General features: G+C 41.1%; 2 protein-coding genes across 12 annotated transcripts in view; one reads left to right on the top strand and one right to left on the bottom strand.

Annotated features, from left to right (window-relative positions):
* LOC132398551 (sodium- and chloride-dependent GABA transporter 1-like) overlaps positions 1-17,874 on the bottom strand; it is a 39,683-nt gene extending 21,809 nt beyond the window's left edge. For 3 of the 5 annotated variants that reach the window (XM_059978172.1, XM_059978177.1, XM_059978176.1), the window contains exons 1-8: positions 16,961-17,874; positions 13,460-13,591; positions 10,173-10,303; positions 8,740-8,849; positions 4,869-5,001; positions 4,367-4,501; positions 1,315-1,418; positions 57-181 (exon numbers count right to left, since the gene is read on the bottom strand). In XM_059978172.1, coding sequence (XP_059834155.1) covers positions 57-181; positions 1,315-1,418; positions 4,367-4,501; positions 4,869-5,001; positions 8,740-8,849; positions 10,173-10,303; positions 13,460-13,591; positions 16,961-17,195 — 1,105 coding nt within the window. In that variant the 5' untranslated portion in view covers positions 17,196-17,874. The remainder of the gene's footprint in view (positions 1-56; positions 182-1,314; positions 1,419-4,366; positions 4,502-4,868; positions 5,002-8,739; positions 8,850-10,172; positions 10,304-13,459; positions 13,592-16,960) is intronic. The other 2 variants (XM_059978173.1, XM_059978175.1) reach the window with 2 other exon arrangements.
* LOC132398553 (uncharacterized) overlaps positions 1-20,642 on the top strand; it is an 87,366-nt gene that overhangs the window by 24,522 nt on the left and 42,202 nt on the right. The gene's annotated exons all lie outside the window — the stretch shown is intronic.

The raw sequence follows: 20,642 nt of genomic DNA, 5'->3' as shown, positions 1-20,642 counted from the left end.
CATACAGGCAGTTAGGAATGACCTTCAGGGATCTTGACATGAATATCTCTACTTACCTGATGAAGCAAGTTCGCTTACTGGTTTATTTGTGATGTGGGACATGAATCCAATGACAGAGAAGATGACTAATCCAGCAAATATGCTGGTACAGGAGTTTATACTGCAGACTATGAGGCAATCTCTGGAAGATAAAGCAGACAGATGGAATTCATTTAAATAATCTCAAATGTAATTAATCTTTATTCCAGTGACTGATACGAAGCTAATCTTTAAGAATGTGTTAATTTGGAAAATTTATTTTAGATCTTCAAAAAAATATTTTCTGCCATGTTTCATTCTTATTCCCCCCATAGCCCTTCCATCATTCTGACTTATGCACTGTCGTGTACCCCATTGACCATGCAGGAGACCTGTTCTCTGGCAATATCATTGTCTGTTTTCTACCCAGGCTGCCAAAAAGGAGCATTAAACTGCCTTGGGAACGGCTTGTGAGAATGTGAAGTGACAGGTTTCATAAAATATTTATTACTTTTATAAATACTATGATAATAGAAAATAAATACTAAACACTTCCCCCAAACTTTCTTATGTAATCATATAGTGGAATTAAATGTCAGTCTTCTGATAGTTCTGGGGATGGTTGATAAATTTATTTTATCACATAATCACAGAATGGCACACAATGATCTGGAAATTCTATCAAGCACAGCATTATTTCTATGTACTGTACAATGGAATGTTGCAAAAGTTTAAAAAATAACAGTGAATGAAGCCAATTATCTCCGGTATCTTGTGCGTGTCTGTGTGAGCATGCATGTGTTTGTGTGTCTGTGCCTAATATCGATAGATGTAAGAAAGTAGCACGAAAACGATAGAAGTTTTTGTACCTCAACAGCAACAACACTCATGCTGCTTCATTGGAAAGGACATGAAAGTTGCCGCATAAATACAAGGCATTGCTTCTTTTTATTTCCTTTTATTTTTGATCTACAAGGAGATCATTGCCTTCCACTTTAATCTCAGGTTAAAGACCTTTTCTGTAAAGTTTAGGTCAGTGATTGTAAAAAGTCCTTAATAATAACAAGAATCACAAGGGAATATATTCAAGTGTTACAACAACTGATTAATTATGCATTCAGACTTTACTTACCAGGTCAGAAATTGAAAATCTCGTTACCTCTGCTGGACTGTGTTACAGAAAGTGAACTTGACAAACAAATGTAACCATTACAACAAGCCATAAGCTCTCTTTCAGTAAAAGTTGATTAGAAGTATTCCTACTGAATTGAATGCAATTCCATTAAAGTGACTTACCTGTAAACATTGTTATGGAATTTATTATAACTGCCCAAAGCAATAAGAGATCCCAAACCTAGTCCATAGGAGAAGAAGATTTGTGTGGCTGCATCAAGCCAGACCTACCCAAAAAGGAACACACACTCATGGGTGATTAATGAATCAGTAGTTCATCAAAAGCAAATAACTGTATCAAAATAAACCTATATTTATTAAGGCATTCATCTGAGAGACGGACTCTAATAGATTTCAAAAGAATATAGACAGACTGATGGTATATGCGGTAATGAACAATATGCTGGAAGAATTTAGCAGGTCAGGCAACATCTGTGGAGGGAAAGGACTTGTTGGTATTTCAGGTCAAGACCCTTCACCAGATAGTACAGACAGGTAAGTGGTACATAAAATTTAATAAAATGAAGTGTTGCATTCTCATAGGCAAAGTGAAAAGAAGCAACACAAATTAAGGGACACAAGTCCAGTGGAGCTGCAGGGGAAAAGAGAACTAGGCTTATCTGTGCAAAATTATTGGAGAAGGTAAGAACTTTGAAAAATAAATTTACAAGTCAAGACATAGAGTACTAGAGCAATGAAGTCACGATGAAATTGTGTTGAATATTTGTTCATCCTCAGCTGGGGAATTGTGTCCATTTCTGGATTCCACTCTTTAGGAAGAATATGAAGGCCTGCAGGAGATTTACTGACATGATTCCAGGATGAAGGGTCATATAATGACATAGATAGATTGAGGAAATATGGCTTTGTTCTTGAAACAGGGAAGTTTGTAAGAGGATCTGAATAAAATTATGAAGAATTAAGATAGAAGACATAAAGGGAATCTGCATGACAGTAAGGCCAAGATCCAGAAGACGTAAAGTGAAGGTCGCATTCCAATACGAGGAAAGGCTCCTTTTGTTCTACAAATAGAATTTTAGTCCCCTTATCTAGGAAGGGATGCATCTGTACTGGAAGTAATTCAGATAAAATTCACTGGCTTGCTTGAAAATTGAAAAGCTGGGATTCAGAAATAAAGATAGGAAGAACTTGAAATACCCAGCAGCTCAACCAGTATTCGAGTGTAGAGAAATGGAGTTAATCAGGTCATTTACACTCTTCCCCCAGATCTTGCCAGAATCACTGAATATTTCCACAATTTTATACACTTATTTTAATACAAACATTTCTGCAATGAAGGGGATGCTTCATGAAGAAATTTTGTGTAGGTTTGCTGTATACTCATTGGTGTTTAGAAGAATAAAAGGTGATTTTATTGAAACAGTGAGATTCCAAAGGGGCTTCAGAAGATGGGTGAAGAGAGGATGTTTCCCCATCTAAGGGAAGATACAATCAGGATTTCAGAATAAGTGGTCGCCCATTTAACACAGTGTTAAGGAGAAAACTATTCTTTCAGAGCCATAAATCTTTGGAATTTCCTATCTGGGCAGCATATTATTGAGTGGATCTAAGTCTATGTTAAACAAAATTTTTTAGTATAGGAGAGCTGAGCTTCATACGGAATGGATAAGGAAGTTCAAGCTAAGTCCTGGATCAATTAGCTGCAAACTTATTGAGTGGCAGACCAAGCTCGCAGGAGTGCTCGACTTCCCCATTCCCTTTAGTTATGTTTATCATGGATGACGAGAATTTGAAATACGTGGCCAAGGAATACTGGAGGCAAATTCAATCATGGCTTGCAACAGACAAGTATATGAAAACAAAAATATTTTAGGCTACAGAGAGAGGGGGGGGGGTACAATGGGACTGGCTTCATGCACTTGCCAAAAGTCAGCTTAGATTTAATACGCTAAGTACCCTCCATTCATGCTGCAAATGCTCTGTGCCTTGATGTTCATCCTAACCGGACCAACAGAAATTAAAATCCACCATAACCATGGACCCTCTGCGGGGTCTACATGCCCCAGCAGGCAAGCTGCACATCAGGGTCAGCAATTACACTTGTGAGTATGCATACTCCATAATGTCTCATTATGGTGGTATTTAACTCTCCTCTTTACCTTCCAGTTCACTCAACCTATTCTCATAAGGCATGCTCCCCAATCCAGGCTACATTCTTGTAAATCGCCTCTGCACACTTTCTATACTTTCTACATCCTTCCTGTAGTGAGGTGACCAGAACTAAGCACAGTATTCCAAGTGGTGTCTGGCCAGGGTCCGATATAGCTGTATAATTACCTCTTGGCTCTTAAACTCAATCCCACCATTAATGAAGGCCAATGTACCATATGCCTTCTTAACCACAGAGTCAACCTACACAAGCGCTTTGACTGTCAGTAGCCAATAGCCAGTTAACCTGCCAGTGTGTCTTTGGGATATGCGATGATTTTGGAGCACCTAGAAGAAACTCATGCTGTCGCAGGGAAATCATGCAAACTCCAGTCAAACCCAGAATAAGCATCTACTGCTATCAAAGGTAGTGGTGCAAGGAATTTCATTCACATTAGGGAGGAAGACATTTCTTCTCTGATAAATCATCTGAGTATTTTGTAAACCAGGATCAGAATGCTGTTCATCGTCCTAAAGCCAAGTGAATACCATGTGTAAAACCTGACCAAAATTATTTATCATTTAAAAATCTGATTTTTTTTAGCATAAAAGTCTTCATGGCCAATGAACTATTGTTAAGACCTGGTGCCTACAACTCTGTACATTTACCACAAAGTACATTCTGTTAACTGTTCATCCATCAGTATGTATTCAATGCATCTCCAGTGAACCCTGTGTAGAAGATTCTGCATGTTTCTACAGGAGGGAAGAGTAGTTGAGGATGATTCAGTAAGTTATTGCACTGACCTAAGCAGGAAACAGAAGTTAGGTGTAAATATATGTTTGCAAAGATAATATTGAATTGAATCGGGGAATTTCATACAACCTGTCAAGTCAAAATGTAACATGCAACAACAAGATTCTCTTGAACTTTGGAAGGTGAAAGCCCAAAGGGAAACATTCCTAATCTTCTACTTTCTTCAAGGCCACAAATTGATACATAGCAGATACAGTTGTCACATTGCAACAGAACTGCAGTGACATTGAAAATCCACATTGTACTCACTTGTGAGCTTGAGAGCTTCTTGAAGTTGGGAGTTATGTAAAATAAAAGCCCTTCCTTTGCTCCTGGGAGAGTTATTCCACGGATAAATAAAATGATCAACATGACATAGGGATAAGTGGCAGAGAAGTACACAACCTAGTTAAGATAAAATGGAGAGAAAGAGTACCAAATTAGAAGCATGGACACAAGACAGAGATTGCTTTGTAACAGAGACTGCGTCTTTTCCATTAGCCATGGCATTCAACCTTACAATCTCCAGGAATTAAAGACTAATCTCAGATTCCAGCATCTAGTTTTATTTGTTTTCCTGTGAATTACTATATGAGTTGCAAGACAGTAAAACAGTGACAACATAATCATTTTTTCTTGGAGAGGCAGGTAAAACCTTTATGTTTCTTTTCTAAGACCTACTAAACCCAATTACCCTAATGGAGAACCATTTCGTTGACTTTTCTTGATATTTTCTGAAGGTAAAGTAAAATAGGAATTTATTGACCCCCACCTTTCCTGTCCATTCCACGCCTTTCCAGATTGAGAAATAAACTAGGATCCAGGAGAGAGCCAGTGTGCCAGCCAGAGGCCATCGCAAATTTCCTGGTTCATCTAGCCCACTGGTAATTTGGTGCATATTTTGTCTGAAAATACATAAATAAAAAAGGTGATGTTTATTTTATAATCTAACAAATAATATTTACATCTCAATGGTTTCCTTTTATCCTTTATAGTTGCATCCTCAAATGAGGAGAGAGGAAGTGATGAGATTGCTTTGAGCCAGTGGACTGGGCCATGTTCAAGCACTCATCTGTGGAACTGAATGAATATACACGAACTTTATTAAAACAGTTGTAGATGAGTGTTATTCACAGCCTTCCCCAGTCAGAAGCCCTGAATGAGCCATGAGATCCATAAGCTACTGAGAGCCAGATTAGAGGCCTTCAAGTCCAGTCACTGAGCAAGTTACAAGACATCCAGGTATGATCTGCAGGAAGCCATGTCATGGGTGAAGAGACAATTCGAGACTAACCTTGAATCAATGAAGGATGCTCGGCAGTTTTGGCAGGGTTTGAATACTATCATCCCTTATAAAGTTAAATCAAACAAGGTAGACGACAACAGGGCTTCACTTCCTGATGAGCTCAATGCCTCCTGGCTCACTTTGACTGTCAAAGCATTGGGGAGCCTTCACAAACTCACACAGCCCCTGATGACCCTGTGATTTCAGTCTCTGAAAGTGATCCTTCAGGAGGGTAAACCCATGGAATGAATCTGGCCCAGATCTGGTTCCTGGCTGAGTACTAAAGTCGTGTACTGATCAACTGTTTGGAGTGTTCACTGCATCTTTAACCTCTACCTTCGTCAGTCTGAGGTACCCACCTGCTTCAAGCAGGCTTCAATTATAACATGCCCAATGAGAGCATGATGATCTGCCTCAATGACTATCGCCAAGTAGGACTTACATCCACAGTGATGAAGTGCTTTGATGAGACATGTCAACTCCTGCCTGACAAGTGACTTAGATCCTCTCCAATTTCCCCACCTGTGCAACAAGTCAACAGCAGATGCCATTTCGTTGGCTCTTCACTCAATCCTGGAACACCTGGACAGTCAAGATACGTATATCAGAATGCTTTTCATTGACTACAGCTCAGCATTCAATATCATTATCCCCTCAAAACTGATCAATGAGCTCCAAGCCATTGGCCTCAATACCTCCTTGTGCAATTGGATCCTCGATTTCCTCACTTGCAGTCTCATTCAGTTCGGATCAGCAACAACATCTCCTCCACAATCTCCATCTGCACAGGTACATCACAAGGCTGTGTAATTAGCCCCCTGCTCTGTTCACTTTAAACTTATGACTGTGTGGCTAAGCCCAGCTCCAATATAATAGTCAAATTTGCTGATGTCACCACTGTCATAGTCCAAATCATAAGTGGTAATGAATCAGCATATAGGAGGAAGACTGAAAATCTGGCTGAGGGGTGCCACAACAACAACCTCTTACTCAATGTCAGCAAGACCAGGAGCTGAGTATTGACTTCAGGAGGAGGAAATAATACTCAACAGAGGACCAAAACTGGAGAGGGTCAGCAACTTTAAATTCCTCAATATTATTATTTCAGAGGAGCTGTCCTGGGCCCAGTACATAACTGCAATTATGAAGAAAGCGCAGCAGCATTTCCATTTACTTAGGAGTTCACAGAGTTTCAGCATGACATCTAAAACTTTGGCAAACTTCGGTAGATGTGTAGTAGAAGGGTACATTGACCGGCTGCAACACAGCCCAGTATGCAATGCCCTTGAATGGAAAGTACTACGAATATTAGCGGATACAGCCCAGTCTATCACAGGTAAAGCCATCCCAATCACTGAGTACATCTACATGAAATATTGTTGCAGGAAAGCAGCATCCATCATCAGGGTCCCCCACCACCCAAGACCTGCACTCTTCTCGCTGTGGCCATCAGGAAGAAGGTACAGGAGCCTCAGGGTTTATGCCACCAGGTTCAGGAATAGTTACTCCCCCTCAACCATTAGGTTCTTGAACCAAAGGGGATAACTTCAGTCAATCCTCACTTCCCTCATCATTGAAATGTCCCTACAAACTATGGAATCACTTTCAAGGACTTTACATCTCATGTCCTCTATACTTAATACTTTATTTATTATTATCATTTCTTTCTTTTTGCACTTGCACAGTTTGATGTCCTTTGTACACTGGTTGAACACCCAGGCTGGGCAATCTTTCATTGATTCTGTTATCTTTATTATCCTGTAGATTTATAAAACATAGAAACATAGAAAAACTACAGCGCAATACAGGCCCTTCGGCCCACAAGGTTTTTTGAGTCTGCTCACAAGAAAATGAATCTCAGGGTTGTATACGGTGACATATATATACTTTAAATGTACTTTGAAATTTGAACTTTGAGTCTTCTCATCTTTCAACGCAATCATACTAATTTCTCGTCAGATGTTATCTCTTGCTAGGTAAAATTTAGAGTATATCATTATCTGCTCTATGATTTTGGAACAGTAACTACATATTACATGAAACCAATCCAAAATGGCCATCTCACCAGACTTAATTCTGCTCTTATATTCCCATAATAAAATACAGATAATTGACAACTGCATGTATAAAAACAACATTTGCAGGTCCACTCCATGCCATGACGATGAGCTCCGAAGACTGGAGGCCATTTGTTGTTTGGTGACTGGAGGTGCAGGATTGCTCTTTGATTTCGGCATCCTAATGACTTACCCCAGAGTTTGTAATGTACCCAAATTAAATTAGTTGCACAACAGTACGTGCTTGCTGTGCTCCACAATAGGAGTGAAGGTCAGATCAAAATGAGAAAACTGTGAGCCAAGTTACCCATTCCCATGAACAGTGACTAACCAAAGGGCAGCGTGGGCAGAGGGTACACTTTCTGCCTGGCCTTTCAGCTGGAAAAACATAAGTGAAGAATTAAAAAAAGAGAAGAGTAATCAATTTTGCCCACTGTAATAATGTGTATCTATATAGTTACAGGCAACCATGAGAATGAGATCAGTCTTTGCCAGATTAGGTGAAGCATGAAATAGTTGCAGAATTAGATCAGTACAAAATTATAGCACACCCAAGTTTCAGAGAGCACCAGGGTGATTTTCCGCTTTCCACATCAACACTCCTTCAGGAATCACCGTGTAAAGAGCAGCAACTAAAACTCAATCCAAGTCAAACATGTGCTTGGCAACGGATAGTATCACCATTCAGACTGAACTGGAAAACCACCCAGCTCGCATTACAGAGATCAGTCACAGGAATATAAATATCTTATTAATGACACACTAGATTTCCTACTGCCCCCACCCTATCCCCACCCACTTTCCACCAGTGCTTGGGTAGAAGTTGGGTAGATGCTGTCTAAGCAAGAATACACACTGCCCATCCATGTCCCGTCTCAGTTTTCAGTCTGTGTACTCCCAGTAGACATGATACACAGATAGCTACTATGAAAACGTGAATCCTGAGGAATTTCTCATCATTTATTTGGTTTGTTTTCTGAATGCAATGGACAAGTCAGACAAGTCACTTTACATTGATAGCTGAAAGTCACCTTGTCCCAATAGTTTATCAGAGCTTTCATAGAACATTGTGTACATCACTCAGAGAGGAGACCATAATGCTAATTTTATGGTTGATTTTTGCAGGCGTCCTCATACTGTAACAAGCTTCCAAAACATGTTTCCTAAATTTTAATGACCCAAGGCTGAACAGCTAGTCAGAATCAAGGTGCCCTGCTTGTCCATTAAACATCAGATTTTACATAAATATAATTAACAAACATTATCCAATCCTATTCACTAGTTAGATGAGCACCACTTACTCCCAAAATTCTGTCACTGCACTGGTCAGGTTGGAGGTATCAGCCAGGGAGTAGTTAGAGAAACAAGCTTTTGTGTTCCAACTATTGCCACAGCTTTGCCAAGGAAGTACCTGAAGAAAAGATTAATACGCCCATTAGTCAATGTGTTTAAAATAAAGAAAGAAAATCCAAATAGTCTGTTTTGCTATTTATTCATTCTTCACTGATCCAGAATTAATGTTGTGGTCATTGTTTCAGGGGAGCTCCTGATAACATCCAAAGGGAACAGATCAGCCTCCACAATACACAATATCCAACGCCTCCCCTCAGCCTCCTCTAGCAACTGCACATCTGTAGCTGCTTTCTCTAACTCCATGTCCAGTTTGGAGAGACGCATGAGACTAAACCACCAACATTATCTTATGAAAATTACTCATTTCTTCTTAAGTTATATAATAATGAAACACCTCTGAGATTTAACTCCAACAATCTCCTGTGCTGTATGCCACACCATGATCTCCACCTTCAGCTGCCACAGACCCAAGCTGTGGAATATATTCTTTAAACTTCCTGCCTCTCTTCCCCTTTTTCATGTGCTGGTTACCTAGCCGCAAACGTGTCATGATTTTTCCTTTTGCAGCTGTGAGTCATATTTTTATGAACTCTTGGCTGGTTTCTCTGTATTAAAAGGGGCTATATAAATGCAATGTGATGTTGCTGCTCACAATCTGAAGATGTGGAAACCTGACACATAGCCCAATGGTTAACCAAACCTCTCTCTAACATCCAAACAGACCATTATCTATTCAGATCCAGATTCAATATTGACCTCCAGCTGTGTGGAGTTTGCACATTTTCCCTGTGACCACGTGGGTTTTCCCCTACACGGCAAAGACACATAGATTAGTAAGATAATTTGCCACTGTAAACTACCAGTTGGTTAGTACACACGGAGAATACCTTAGAGTGAAAACTAGTGCAGGAATGTGATTGGAATAGACTGGATGGGCTGAATGGCTTTGATGCACCATCAGTAACTTTCGGACACGTGAGTCGAGATAGGCTTTTATTAGCTGGAAGAAAGCACCATCAGCAGCGTCAGCAGTAAGAGCCCACCACACAACATCCTGGAGACTGAGGGGGGAGCAGTGCCTCCAATCGCCTTTATACAGGGGTCTGTGGGAGGAGCCACAGGAGCAGTTAGCGGGGGGGGGTGGGGGGGGGGCATGTCCAGACAGGTATATGTAGTTCACCACAGGCTTCCTTCTACGTTGTATTGAAGTATGGAAAGCAGAATAGAGTTTCTTACAAACAACAAGGTATTCCTGCTTTTATAAAAATAAAGCTCTTTGTAGTGCCCTTATCAAAATGGTACACTTAGCATTTCTTTAATCTTTCCTCACATCTGCCACTGAAGTTACAAATGAGATCAAAAGAGCCCTGGTGAAACTTACTGATGGTAATACCTGAATACTGAGGCTCACCGTTGTGAAAGAGCTGAAGAGGTAGTAGAGAGCCCACGCTATGATCACGATGTAGTAAATGTTGAGCCAAAATGACAGGATTACAGCAGCCAGCCCAACTCCTGTCAGGAATGAGAGTGCAGTTTAAAATGGAAAAGACATCAATAAACAATCACCTTATCAGTTAGTTTATTAAAAATGCGTAATGAAAAATCACAGACTAGACCAAATCAATTCACTGTGAGTACGAACAATATCCAACAAGTAGGAAGATAGCAGGTTTGGGGTCTGCAATTCATTAAGATGTTCTATTCTTGAAACAACAATTAAATTCTTCTGAGCTGATGATGTCTTTGGTGCAGCAACAAATGCCCCTGGAGGCTTTTGATTTGCTTTGTCACCTTGCAATTGGACATGAAATTGTGCAATACATGGGATTATCCTTCTGTCTGTAAACACAGTGTGACTGTTGCGTGTAAAGTTGTTTAAAATACAAGGAATTCCCTATAAACTGTATATTTACTGGTTGATTTTTAATGAGTGGTACAGTGGTTCTACTTATTTCTGGAGTGCTTTAAAGTTGCTGAGGGTTATATAATAAGCACCAAAGGAAGGTGGGGGAGGGGGTAGTTCTCAGTAGCAGGCCAAGTCTGTCGTTAAAATAGGACTTGAATCTGTTGTACAACAGATGTTTACATAGATAGCATGCTAATAATGAACACAATATTGCTGTAAGTGCTACAGAACAACAGACTATCACCTTAACGCAACAATGATTCTGCTGACTGGATCAACCAGTATGTTTGGCAGAGTTTGTGTCAAGATTTACATCAGTTTACCGCATGCTGCCAAATCGCATCTTGGTGATGGCACTGCCCGTGGAACCAGCAGGGAAGGAGGAGTGGGAGGAAATGGAAGAGGAAGAAGAAGCAGGGAGGAGGTAACCTGATGTGCTATCAGTAACTCCAAAAGACTGCCAGTAGAGCAAATACTGAAAGGCTTTTATTAGCAGTAAAACGGAGCATGTCCATTCCAGATGACTGCCCTAGACTGTGGGAGAAGCAGTGACACAATCACCTTTATCCAGGGGTCTGTGTGAGGAGCCACAGGAGCAGTCAGCAGAGGGGTGTGTCCAGACAGATATACATGGTTTACCACACAACCTCACTGGTGACTTTCAGGCTAGGCTCTCTGATTGCAATTGCTTATAGAGGTTCAAATTAGCATTCAGCAGCCGTTCTAGATCTCCCCTGCCATCATTTCATCCACTTGTTCCAAAAATAATAACTAAATGAATATTAAACTTGTAACATAAATTTATAAATTAATTCATGCCATTTTGCATAGGGGCATTAACAAGTTGAATTTGTGTATTCCAGTACTGCATCTACCTAAAAATGCACTGGAGTAAATAATGGGGTCCTGAGGAGCGTTGTAGAACAGGGAGGCAGCTACACCATTCCTTGAAAGTAGCAATGCAGATAGGCAGGATGGCGAAGAAGGCATTTGGCACACTTGTAAAAGGTAAGGCCACATTTGGACTACAGTAAATGATTCTTGCCCCCCTGTTCTAAGAAAGTCATCAATAAACTGAAAAGGGTGTGATAGACAATAGGACTTACAAGGATGTTACTGGGACTGGACCTGGTCATAAGAGGCTGCTTAAGCTGACTAATTTCCCTGGAGTGTCAGAGGCCGAAGAGTGACCTCATTGAGGTTTATAAGATTGTGAAGGGCATAGCCAAAGTCTTTTGTCCTGACTAGGGGAGTTCTGAACAAGAGAGCATAGGTTTAAAGTGAGAAGGGAAAGATTTAAAATGGGCCAGGGGGCAACTTTTCACACAGAGCATAATGAGTATATGGAATGAGCTGTCAGAGGAAGTGGTAGAGGCAGGTACAATTTTAAAAAGGCATTTGGACAGGTACAATGATCAGAAATGTTTAGAGGGACACAGGCAAAATGCAGGCAAATGGGACAAACCCAATTAAGCAACTTGGTGAGTATGAGCAAGCTGTGCCAAAGGACCCATTTCCAAGCTGTCCAGTCTAGGCCTCGATGACTCCATGATTCTATGCAACCCTTGAAGCTGAAGTGTGGCTGCTGGCAAGCTGCTTCAAGCATTTTGTGTGTGCATACCCAGTAGCTTGCTTCAGCAGTCTCTGCCATCCACATCTATACCACTGGCAGCAAAACTCGTTTGTAAGTTTCTCTTCCAGGGAGCTTGCTCCTGCTCTTTGCATTCCCCCTGCTCTTTTCCAGCTGAAGGCAAATCACAGCCAGTTAATGACCACATGGAAACTCTTCCTCTGTGTGAAACTTTTAAATAAAGGTCTGTCAGAGGTGCTGACATCAAGCAATAGGTTGGCAGGCAGTGTGACTTAGCCTTCCACGTCCTCTCCTCTTCCACCATGAATAATCAGCTTCCAGTTCTTGGCTGTTTAAACGATTTGACTCCTGGCTCTGATCATCACAAATCTTTCCCACTATACGCAAAGATCCACTCATATACATCAGCCACAGAGACAGTGAAACTCTTTTACTACTTCAGAGTGACCTTCCTACTCCTGTGCTTTTTCATCCAAGGGAGTCAGGAGTAAGGAAATGCACCACTGGCCATAACTGCATGTTGCCAATTAAAGTATGCTCTCCACATTCATGATTTAATTCTACCTTTTTTTAACAATAAACTTTGCAAATTTTGTGACAAAGTAGCTCATGCGCAACTACTTTTTAAAAATTTAATCTTGTTCTTGTGGGCATTGCCTGGCAAAGCCTGCATTTAATTCCTAACCCAACCTGATCTTGAGAGGAAGCTCATTAAATTAATTTAATAGACAGCTTGAGTGCTTTGAGATGCCTTTCTATTACTAGCTAGACATGTTGATTAAATTTGTTAAGACAAATTTTGGTGATCAACAACCAGGTCTTTATTTTGTGTTCATTAACTTAGTAAGGTGACTGTTACTGTTGAGTAATTGTGTACAGGTTTCCGAAGAAGGGATTTCATTATTTCAATCCAATTTTAGATCTCGGAGTGCAAAAGGCAAACATTTCACCCTAGCTCCTATCAGTCTCCCATCCTTTTTCTATTTGCTTAATCTTAACATTATATGATTATTAAACACTAATTTTATTATATTACTGAATCCTTGCAAAAACAGTAAAACAAAACATTCAACCAAACATTCCAAACATTATGGAAGAAGTTTCACCCCATTTATTAAAAGTGGAAAGCCTTTCAGAATATATTCCAAATGAAACATTCAAAAATACAGACCTTTAAACATGGGGGCCAGCTTCCACACACCCAGCCCTCCGACGGCTGTGTACTGACCAAGAGCTGTTTCCAGCAGGAACAAAGGGATTCCAGTGAATATCAGTGTCATAAAATATGGGATCAAGAATGCACCTGGAATACAATACATGGGGACATTATTTCAAGAAAGGGATGCGATTCTGAGAAAAACATCCACTCAGTGGCCATTTTATTAGGTATACCTGCACACCTGCTCTTTAATGAAAATATGTAATCATCCAATCATGAGGCATCAACTCAAAGTATAAAAGGATGCAGACATAGGACCTCAAGATATAGGAGCAGAATTATGCTATTCAGCCGATCGAGTCTGCTCCACCATTCCATCATGGCTGATTTAAATCCCTCCCAACCCCATTCTCCTGCCTTCTCCCTGGAACCTTTGATGTCCTGACTAATCAAGAACCTATCAACTTTCCCTTTAAACATACTCATAGCTGGGTCTCCACAGCAATCTGTGGCAGTGAATTCCACAGATTCACCACCCTGCGGCTGAAGAAATTCCTCCTTGTCTCTGTTCTAAACGGATGTCCCTCTATTCTGAGGCTGCGCACTCTGTCCTAGACTCACCCACTATAGGAAACATCCTCTCCATATCCACTCTATCTGCAATTTTTGATAGGTTTCAATGAGACTCCCTCCCCAGAACTGCACACATTACTCCCATCCACGTACACATCCAAATGCAGGTGACCAGAACTGCACACAGTACTCCCATCCATGTACACATCCAAACGCAGGTGACCAGAACTGCACACAATACTCCCATCCATGAGCACATCCAAACGCAGGTGACCAGAACTGCACACAATACTCCCATCCATGTACACATCCAAATGCAGGTGACCAGAACTGCACACAATACTCCCATCCATGTACACATCCAAACGCAGGTGACCAGAACTGCACACAATACTCCCATCCATGCACACATCCAAATGCAGGTGACCAGAACTGCACAAAATACTCCCATCCATGTACACATCCAAACGCAGGTGACCAGAACTGCACACAATACTCCCATCCATGCACACATCCAAATGCAGGTGACCAGAACTGCACACAATACTCCCATCCATGTACACATCCAAACGCAGGTGACCAGAACTGCACACAATACTCCCATCCATGTACACATCCAAACGCAGGTGACCAGAACTGTACACAATACTCTCATCCATGTACAAATCCAAACGCAGGTGACCAGAACTGCACACAGTACTCCCATCCATGTACACATCCAAATGCAGGTGACCAGATCTGCACACAATACTCTCATCCACGTACAAATCCAAACGCAGGTGACCAGAACTGCACACAATACTCCCATCCATGAGCACATCCAAACGCAGGTGACCAGAACTGCACACAATACTCCCATCCATGTACACATCCAAATGCAGGTGACCAGAACTGCACACAATACTCCCATCCATGAGCACATCCAAACGTTGGTGACCAGAACTGCACACAATACTCCCATCCATGTACACATCCAAACGCAGGTGACCAGAACTGCACACAATACTCCCATCCATGTACACATCCAAACGTTGGTGACCAGAACTGCACACAATACTCCCATCCATGTACACATCCAAATGCAGGTGACCAGAACTGCACACAATACTCCAAATTTGACCTCACCAGCATCTAACATAACTCCAACATAACATCCCAACTCATTTACTCAGTATTCGGATTGCTGAAAGCCAATGTGCTAAAAGCTCTCTTTATGACCTTTTCTACTGCTGACGGTACTATCAAGGAACTATGAATCCATATTCCCAGATCCCTTTGGCCTGCCACAACCCTCAGTGTTCCACTGCTCACTGTGCAAGCAGTGCCCTGGTTTGTCCTCACAAAATGAACAACTTCACACTTGTCTGCATTAAATTCCATCTGCCATTTTTCAACCCTTTTTTCCAGCTGGTCCAGATCCTGCTTTCATAAACCTTTGATAGCCTTTCTTTCCCCCCCCCAAAAAAAAAAATCTTGGTATCATCTGCTAATCTGCCGATCCCATTAACCACAATTTCACCCAGATCATTGATTTTGAAGACACGCAATATTAAATGCCCTTTGACTAGTGTGCGGCAGGGTTCGCTGTTGGTGGCTCTCTGAGAGGCAATCGTCTACCACCGTGTGTTGGCTCCTCCCGCAAAGCCATGTTTGAATGCAGATTGCTTTCTGTTTGTTTTGCACGTTCCATTGGTTCTCATCTCTTTAGCAAGTCCATCACAGGAGCAGAATCCCTGCTGGGGTGCAGGTTCCTAGATTTGGAAATAGGAAGTGTGGGGGATCCTGGCCTAGCAATGAATGTGAGGAGCAGTGAGACTACATCTGTAATATTATGTACTCGTTTGGTCTTCCACCTGATGAAGTGTTGCCAGATAGATTCCTGGGCTTGGGTGGGTTTATTTTTTGCAGAATGATGAAGCAGACTGGGCATGTATTCTCTGAAGTTTGGGAGAAGGAAAGCTGACATTGAAAGTAAACAATTCTTCTAGAGCACAGCAAGATAAAGGCAGAGTTGGTGCTTCACCTGGCTGGTATCAAAGGTCATAGATTCAAAATAAGTGCATTCTGATTCAGTGAGATGAGAGCAAACAACAGAGAATCGTTAAGAAGTTTTCCCCAAGGCTTCTGGAGAGATTCAGCCACTAGCAAGGTTCAATCATTTGGTTGAATATTGATAACTGGTTTACTGTTGCCACATATACAGGGGTACCATGAAAAGCATTTGCTTTCATGCCATCTATCCATGCAAAAGTGAAGTTGTATAAAAAGGGGAAAAAAGCAGAATGCAGATCGTAGTTTTAGTTATAGAGGAAGCGCAATGCAAGGAACAGGAACATGTAGACTGAGAGAGGAATGAAGAGATATGGGGTTCGTAGACCACTGACCCTGAAAGGGAGTACTGGTGGGAGCACAGGAAGGGAATGGAAAGTCCACTCTTATGGAAAGGGTAGAGGCAAAGAAAGAGCACAGAAACTGACCAAGCAGATATATTCGCTGGTGAGAGCAGTGGGATGGGGCGAGGGGAGGTAGGAGGGAGAATAGCAGTGATGGCAATGAGCTGAAGCTACTGGGGGAGAAGCACGCCATTGGGTCCAGAAACAGAGAATGCCAGTGTGGTGATGAGATGACAGAGAGGGGAAGAAGGCACGTCAGGAGGGTAAGTCTAAACTATGAGGGCTAGATTGAGGTATTTCAGCAGCATGAGCTGGGGAAATGTGTGAACATTAGCAGCGTTAGCTTACAGGAGAGTTAAGAATCGATATCTGGGAAAAGGTTAAAAAAATCAGGTGTGAGGAGTAAAGACTGCAGCTCAAGTGGGCTAAGGACTGTAAGTGTAGTGGCCTTTGACATGTGCTGTCAGGGAAATGATGTACTACTGCTCTCAGACGCTCTGAGATAGTCAACCTATTTACACAAATAGCATGTGACAACGTGACCTACCTCCACCATTTCTTCCACAGAGGTAAGGGAATCTCCAGACATTCCCAAGTCCAATGGCATAGCCCACACAGGAAAGAAGGAAGTCAAACCTTCCCTTCCAGTTCCCTCTGTCCTCTAAGGGTTTGCTTTTAGCAGCTTGGCTGTCTGGAGCTTCTGCAGTCTCCTCGGGCCATGCCTGCCTTGAGCCTGGGAGAAAGCTGATCTCCAGTGACCCTTGTTCCATCTCCCGTGTCATTCAGCTACTTCACATTGGCCTTCCACTTATCAATCTCCTGCACTATCTGACAGTTTTTGCTGGGATCAAGGGCTTTTCCCTTAAGGTTTCACTTCTTACTGGAAGTCTGAAAAGAAAAGAAAGATTTTGTTAACATAAGTGTAATCCCTTTTTTGTTTACTTTAGTTGGGAGGGGCAGAAATTGATATCTCCTCAAGTAGACCCAGGTATATTTTTAACATCCCAGCCCCACTTGAAGGACAAATCACAGACTCCAGCAAGTTCTTGGCCTTCAAAGAAAATGTCAGAAAACAACTGAGCTGCAGTAAAACGGGCACGGAGAGATTTGAAATCTGATGTAACACATCAGACAACTCAGCCTCATAGGGATTTCTGCACTGCCAATATTGTGGCAGGTTTTATTTTAACTTGACAACCTTATAAGTAATAGAGACAGTAGTGATACTGTAAAGGGGCTAGATTAGCATCAGAAACAAAAACAATTATTAACCCATGAAGTTACTGGAACTAAGTGCAGAGGAACTGAATTTATATCTGCAAGTCATGGTCCTAATACCTTCCATCAAGTTTTATTGGATCAGTGAGCGTAGCTTGCTTCAGCCTGTTTAGAGTCACCATAAGAAAACGTTTTACAACCCAGCCCAGTAAAAACTTTCAATCAAGTCTTCCATTATGATAAGGTATGTACATAAGTAACTTCTTCACAGTCCTAAACCAGGGTTGCCTCGATAAGATTCCAATAATGTCAATATTCTGGATTTGAAAAATAAACATTAAATATCCATGAAAGCAAAGTTCCCAACTTTAAAGTCAAAATAAAAAACTGTAGGAGGTATTCAGCAGGTCAGGCAGCATCTATGGAAAGAAAACGGTTAATGTTTAAGGTCGAAGAGCCCTTGTATGAGCTACTGAGTGTTTCTAGCATTTTTTGTTTTTATTTATGATTCTGTCATCTCGTTTTCTGGGATTCATTTCCTACTTTCAAAGTTGGTTTCCACAACAAAGTTTTTTTTTAAATAAGGGTTGACATTCCTGCAATGTCCTGATAACTTCTTCCTGTTGTGACTCAGTTGCCAGTCTAGGGACAGTGGATGGCTGGAAATGATGATGGTGTATATAATGGATACCTGTCTGCATACAATGGGTCTGTCGTGAAATTTTCAGCTATTTCTTGTAGAGGTCACCTTGTATAACCATAAATACTGCATGGAATGATTACCACTAGAATTATTTGCCGGAACAAGATTTGATCCGCTGGGAAGTTAGAAAATAATTTCCAGATCTTTCTCTCGAATAGGGTGTCTTTTTGTATGTTACTTTTCTCAGACGTATGTATTTATTTATAAAGCATTACTGAGGCATTCTTTTAATCACAAAGCAAGACATTTTTGCAGCCAGAAGTATTGCAACACTTGCAGGATGCCAGCGCAATCCTTGCCGATTTGATTCATTGCAAATGACACTTCACTGTATGTTTCGATGGTCAAAAAAAGTTCAAAGTACAGTTATTATCAAAGTATTTTGAATTATACAATCTTGAGATACATCTCCTTGCTGGCAGCCACAAAACAAGAATCCCAAAAGGACCCATTATAAAAGACCAGCTAGCACCCAATGCACAGAGAGGGGGAAAACCGCAGATCATGCACGCCATAAAAGCAAGCAGCAGCAATCAGTCCGTTGACATGAAGCTTGGAGCAGCCGGGGCCCGCGTACAGTCTCAGCCTCAGTTCTTCGCACAGCGGAGCTCACAGACTCGAAGATTGGAGCAACTGGTTAAGGCTCACAGCCTCAAAGCAGCGGAGAGTGAAACAAATGTCACAGAGCAGTGAGCAGAACGGGCCCTGCCCTCACCTCCGGTCCCAGCACCCTGCCTTTTCAGTCCAACTGATGATGATGATGGGCATGGGAAACATAAAGCTCATCTCTATGAACTTTATTTTCACCTCCTTTCTGGGGTGAAATAACAGATACACAATTCTGAGAAGCAGAGGGATCCGCATGTCCTGGCGTATGAGTCACAAAAGACAACTATGCAAGCGCTGCAAACAGAATGTTCTTGATCATTGCTGGTACTAATGTATTTTACAACAGAAATACTATGCTTCAGATATTTTGCTTTCTTCTCTGGTTGTCCTATAGCATCAGGAATGACTTTATTCCACAGCAGATTATTATGTTCTGAGGTAGCCGGTGATGCCAATGATGGAAATGCAAACCATTCGACAGACGGGGCAGGAGGTGCCGTTGAGACTAAATCATGCTCCTTTTACTGCTTAAACAAGGTTCTGTGTTCTCCCATGAATGGCCCTGACATTCCCAGTAACAATCTGAATGCTCTTCCAATGATACAGGACATTGCTGAGATTGCATTACTGTATTAGCCTAAGTGTAAACGAGAGGGCAATAATGCATTGAGGCAGCCCAGAGAAGATTTACTAGACAGTATGTGAGTAAGTGGAGAGTCTAGGCATGTATCTGAGGGATTTTAAAAAAGGGAGAGGGGATATGAATGAAACATGTAAGATCCTGAAGGATCTTGATAGGTGGATAGAATGCTTCCTCCTGTGGAAGAATCTAAAACTAGGAGTCACTGTTTAAAAATAAGGAGCTATTCTTTAACACAGAGATGAGCTTTTCCTTCTCAGATATTTGGAAGTCTTCGGAATTTTATTTTTCAAAGAACAGTGAAATCAGATTCTGAATAATTTTAATTCAGAGTTAGTATATTCTTGATAAGCTAATGGAATGAAAGGCTACAGGACTGAATAATTTTAATTCAGAGTTAGTATATTCTTGATAAGCTAATGGAATGAAAGGCTACAGGACTTTGGTGAGTTTGTGGATTTTAAGTTACAAGCAGATCAGCCATGATCTTATTGAATGGCAAAGCAGGCTGTGTGACTGTGTGCGCTGTTCCTGCTCCTGAGTCATCCTTTGCACACTCTTCCGAATGTTAAGTTACTTTCTTATTGTGGAAATGCAAGCAGCGCTTGCATGTGTTTCATTCCTGGCCTGCTGCTTTCTTTAAAAAACTTTTCCAAAGAGATAGCTTTTACAGCATGTCTGAAGCTATCTCAGTCTCATATCAACTTTGACAATTAACAGCACTGATTGATGTTAACTGAGAAATTATTTCCATAGAATTCACCAGCCAAAATTATTTTAGTTTACCATAAAGGAACAATTAGACCTACATGTGAATTGTTCGAAGTCAATGCTTTTTAAGTACTTGCTGATACACTACTGTCTAATTCAGCTATTAATTGTATAATTTGCAAATAAATTTCAGTAATAATTTTAAGTCATTGTTTTAGTTTGATAAGCTATTACCTCTCAATCATGAAATTTATTCAAGCATGTGATAGACATCCATTAGAGTCTACATGTTAATTGTTAAATCTAGAAAATCTCACCAATACACAGTATGAATAATAATGTAAATTT

This window comes from Hypanus sabinus, chromosome 8 (genome assembly GCF_030144855.1).
Source record: "Hypanus sabinus isolate sHypSab1 chromosome 8, sHypSab1.hap1, whole genome shotgun sequence".
Taxonomy (NCBI): Eukaryota; Metazoa; Chordata; class Chondrichthyes; order Myliobatiformes; family Dasyatidae; genus Hypanus; species Hypanus sabinus.
This window is presented reverse-complemented; position numbering and strand designations above follow the sequence as displayed.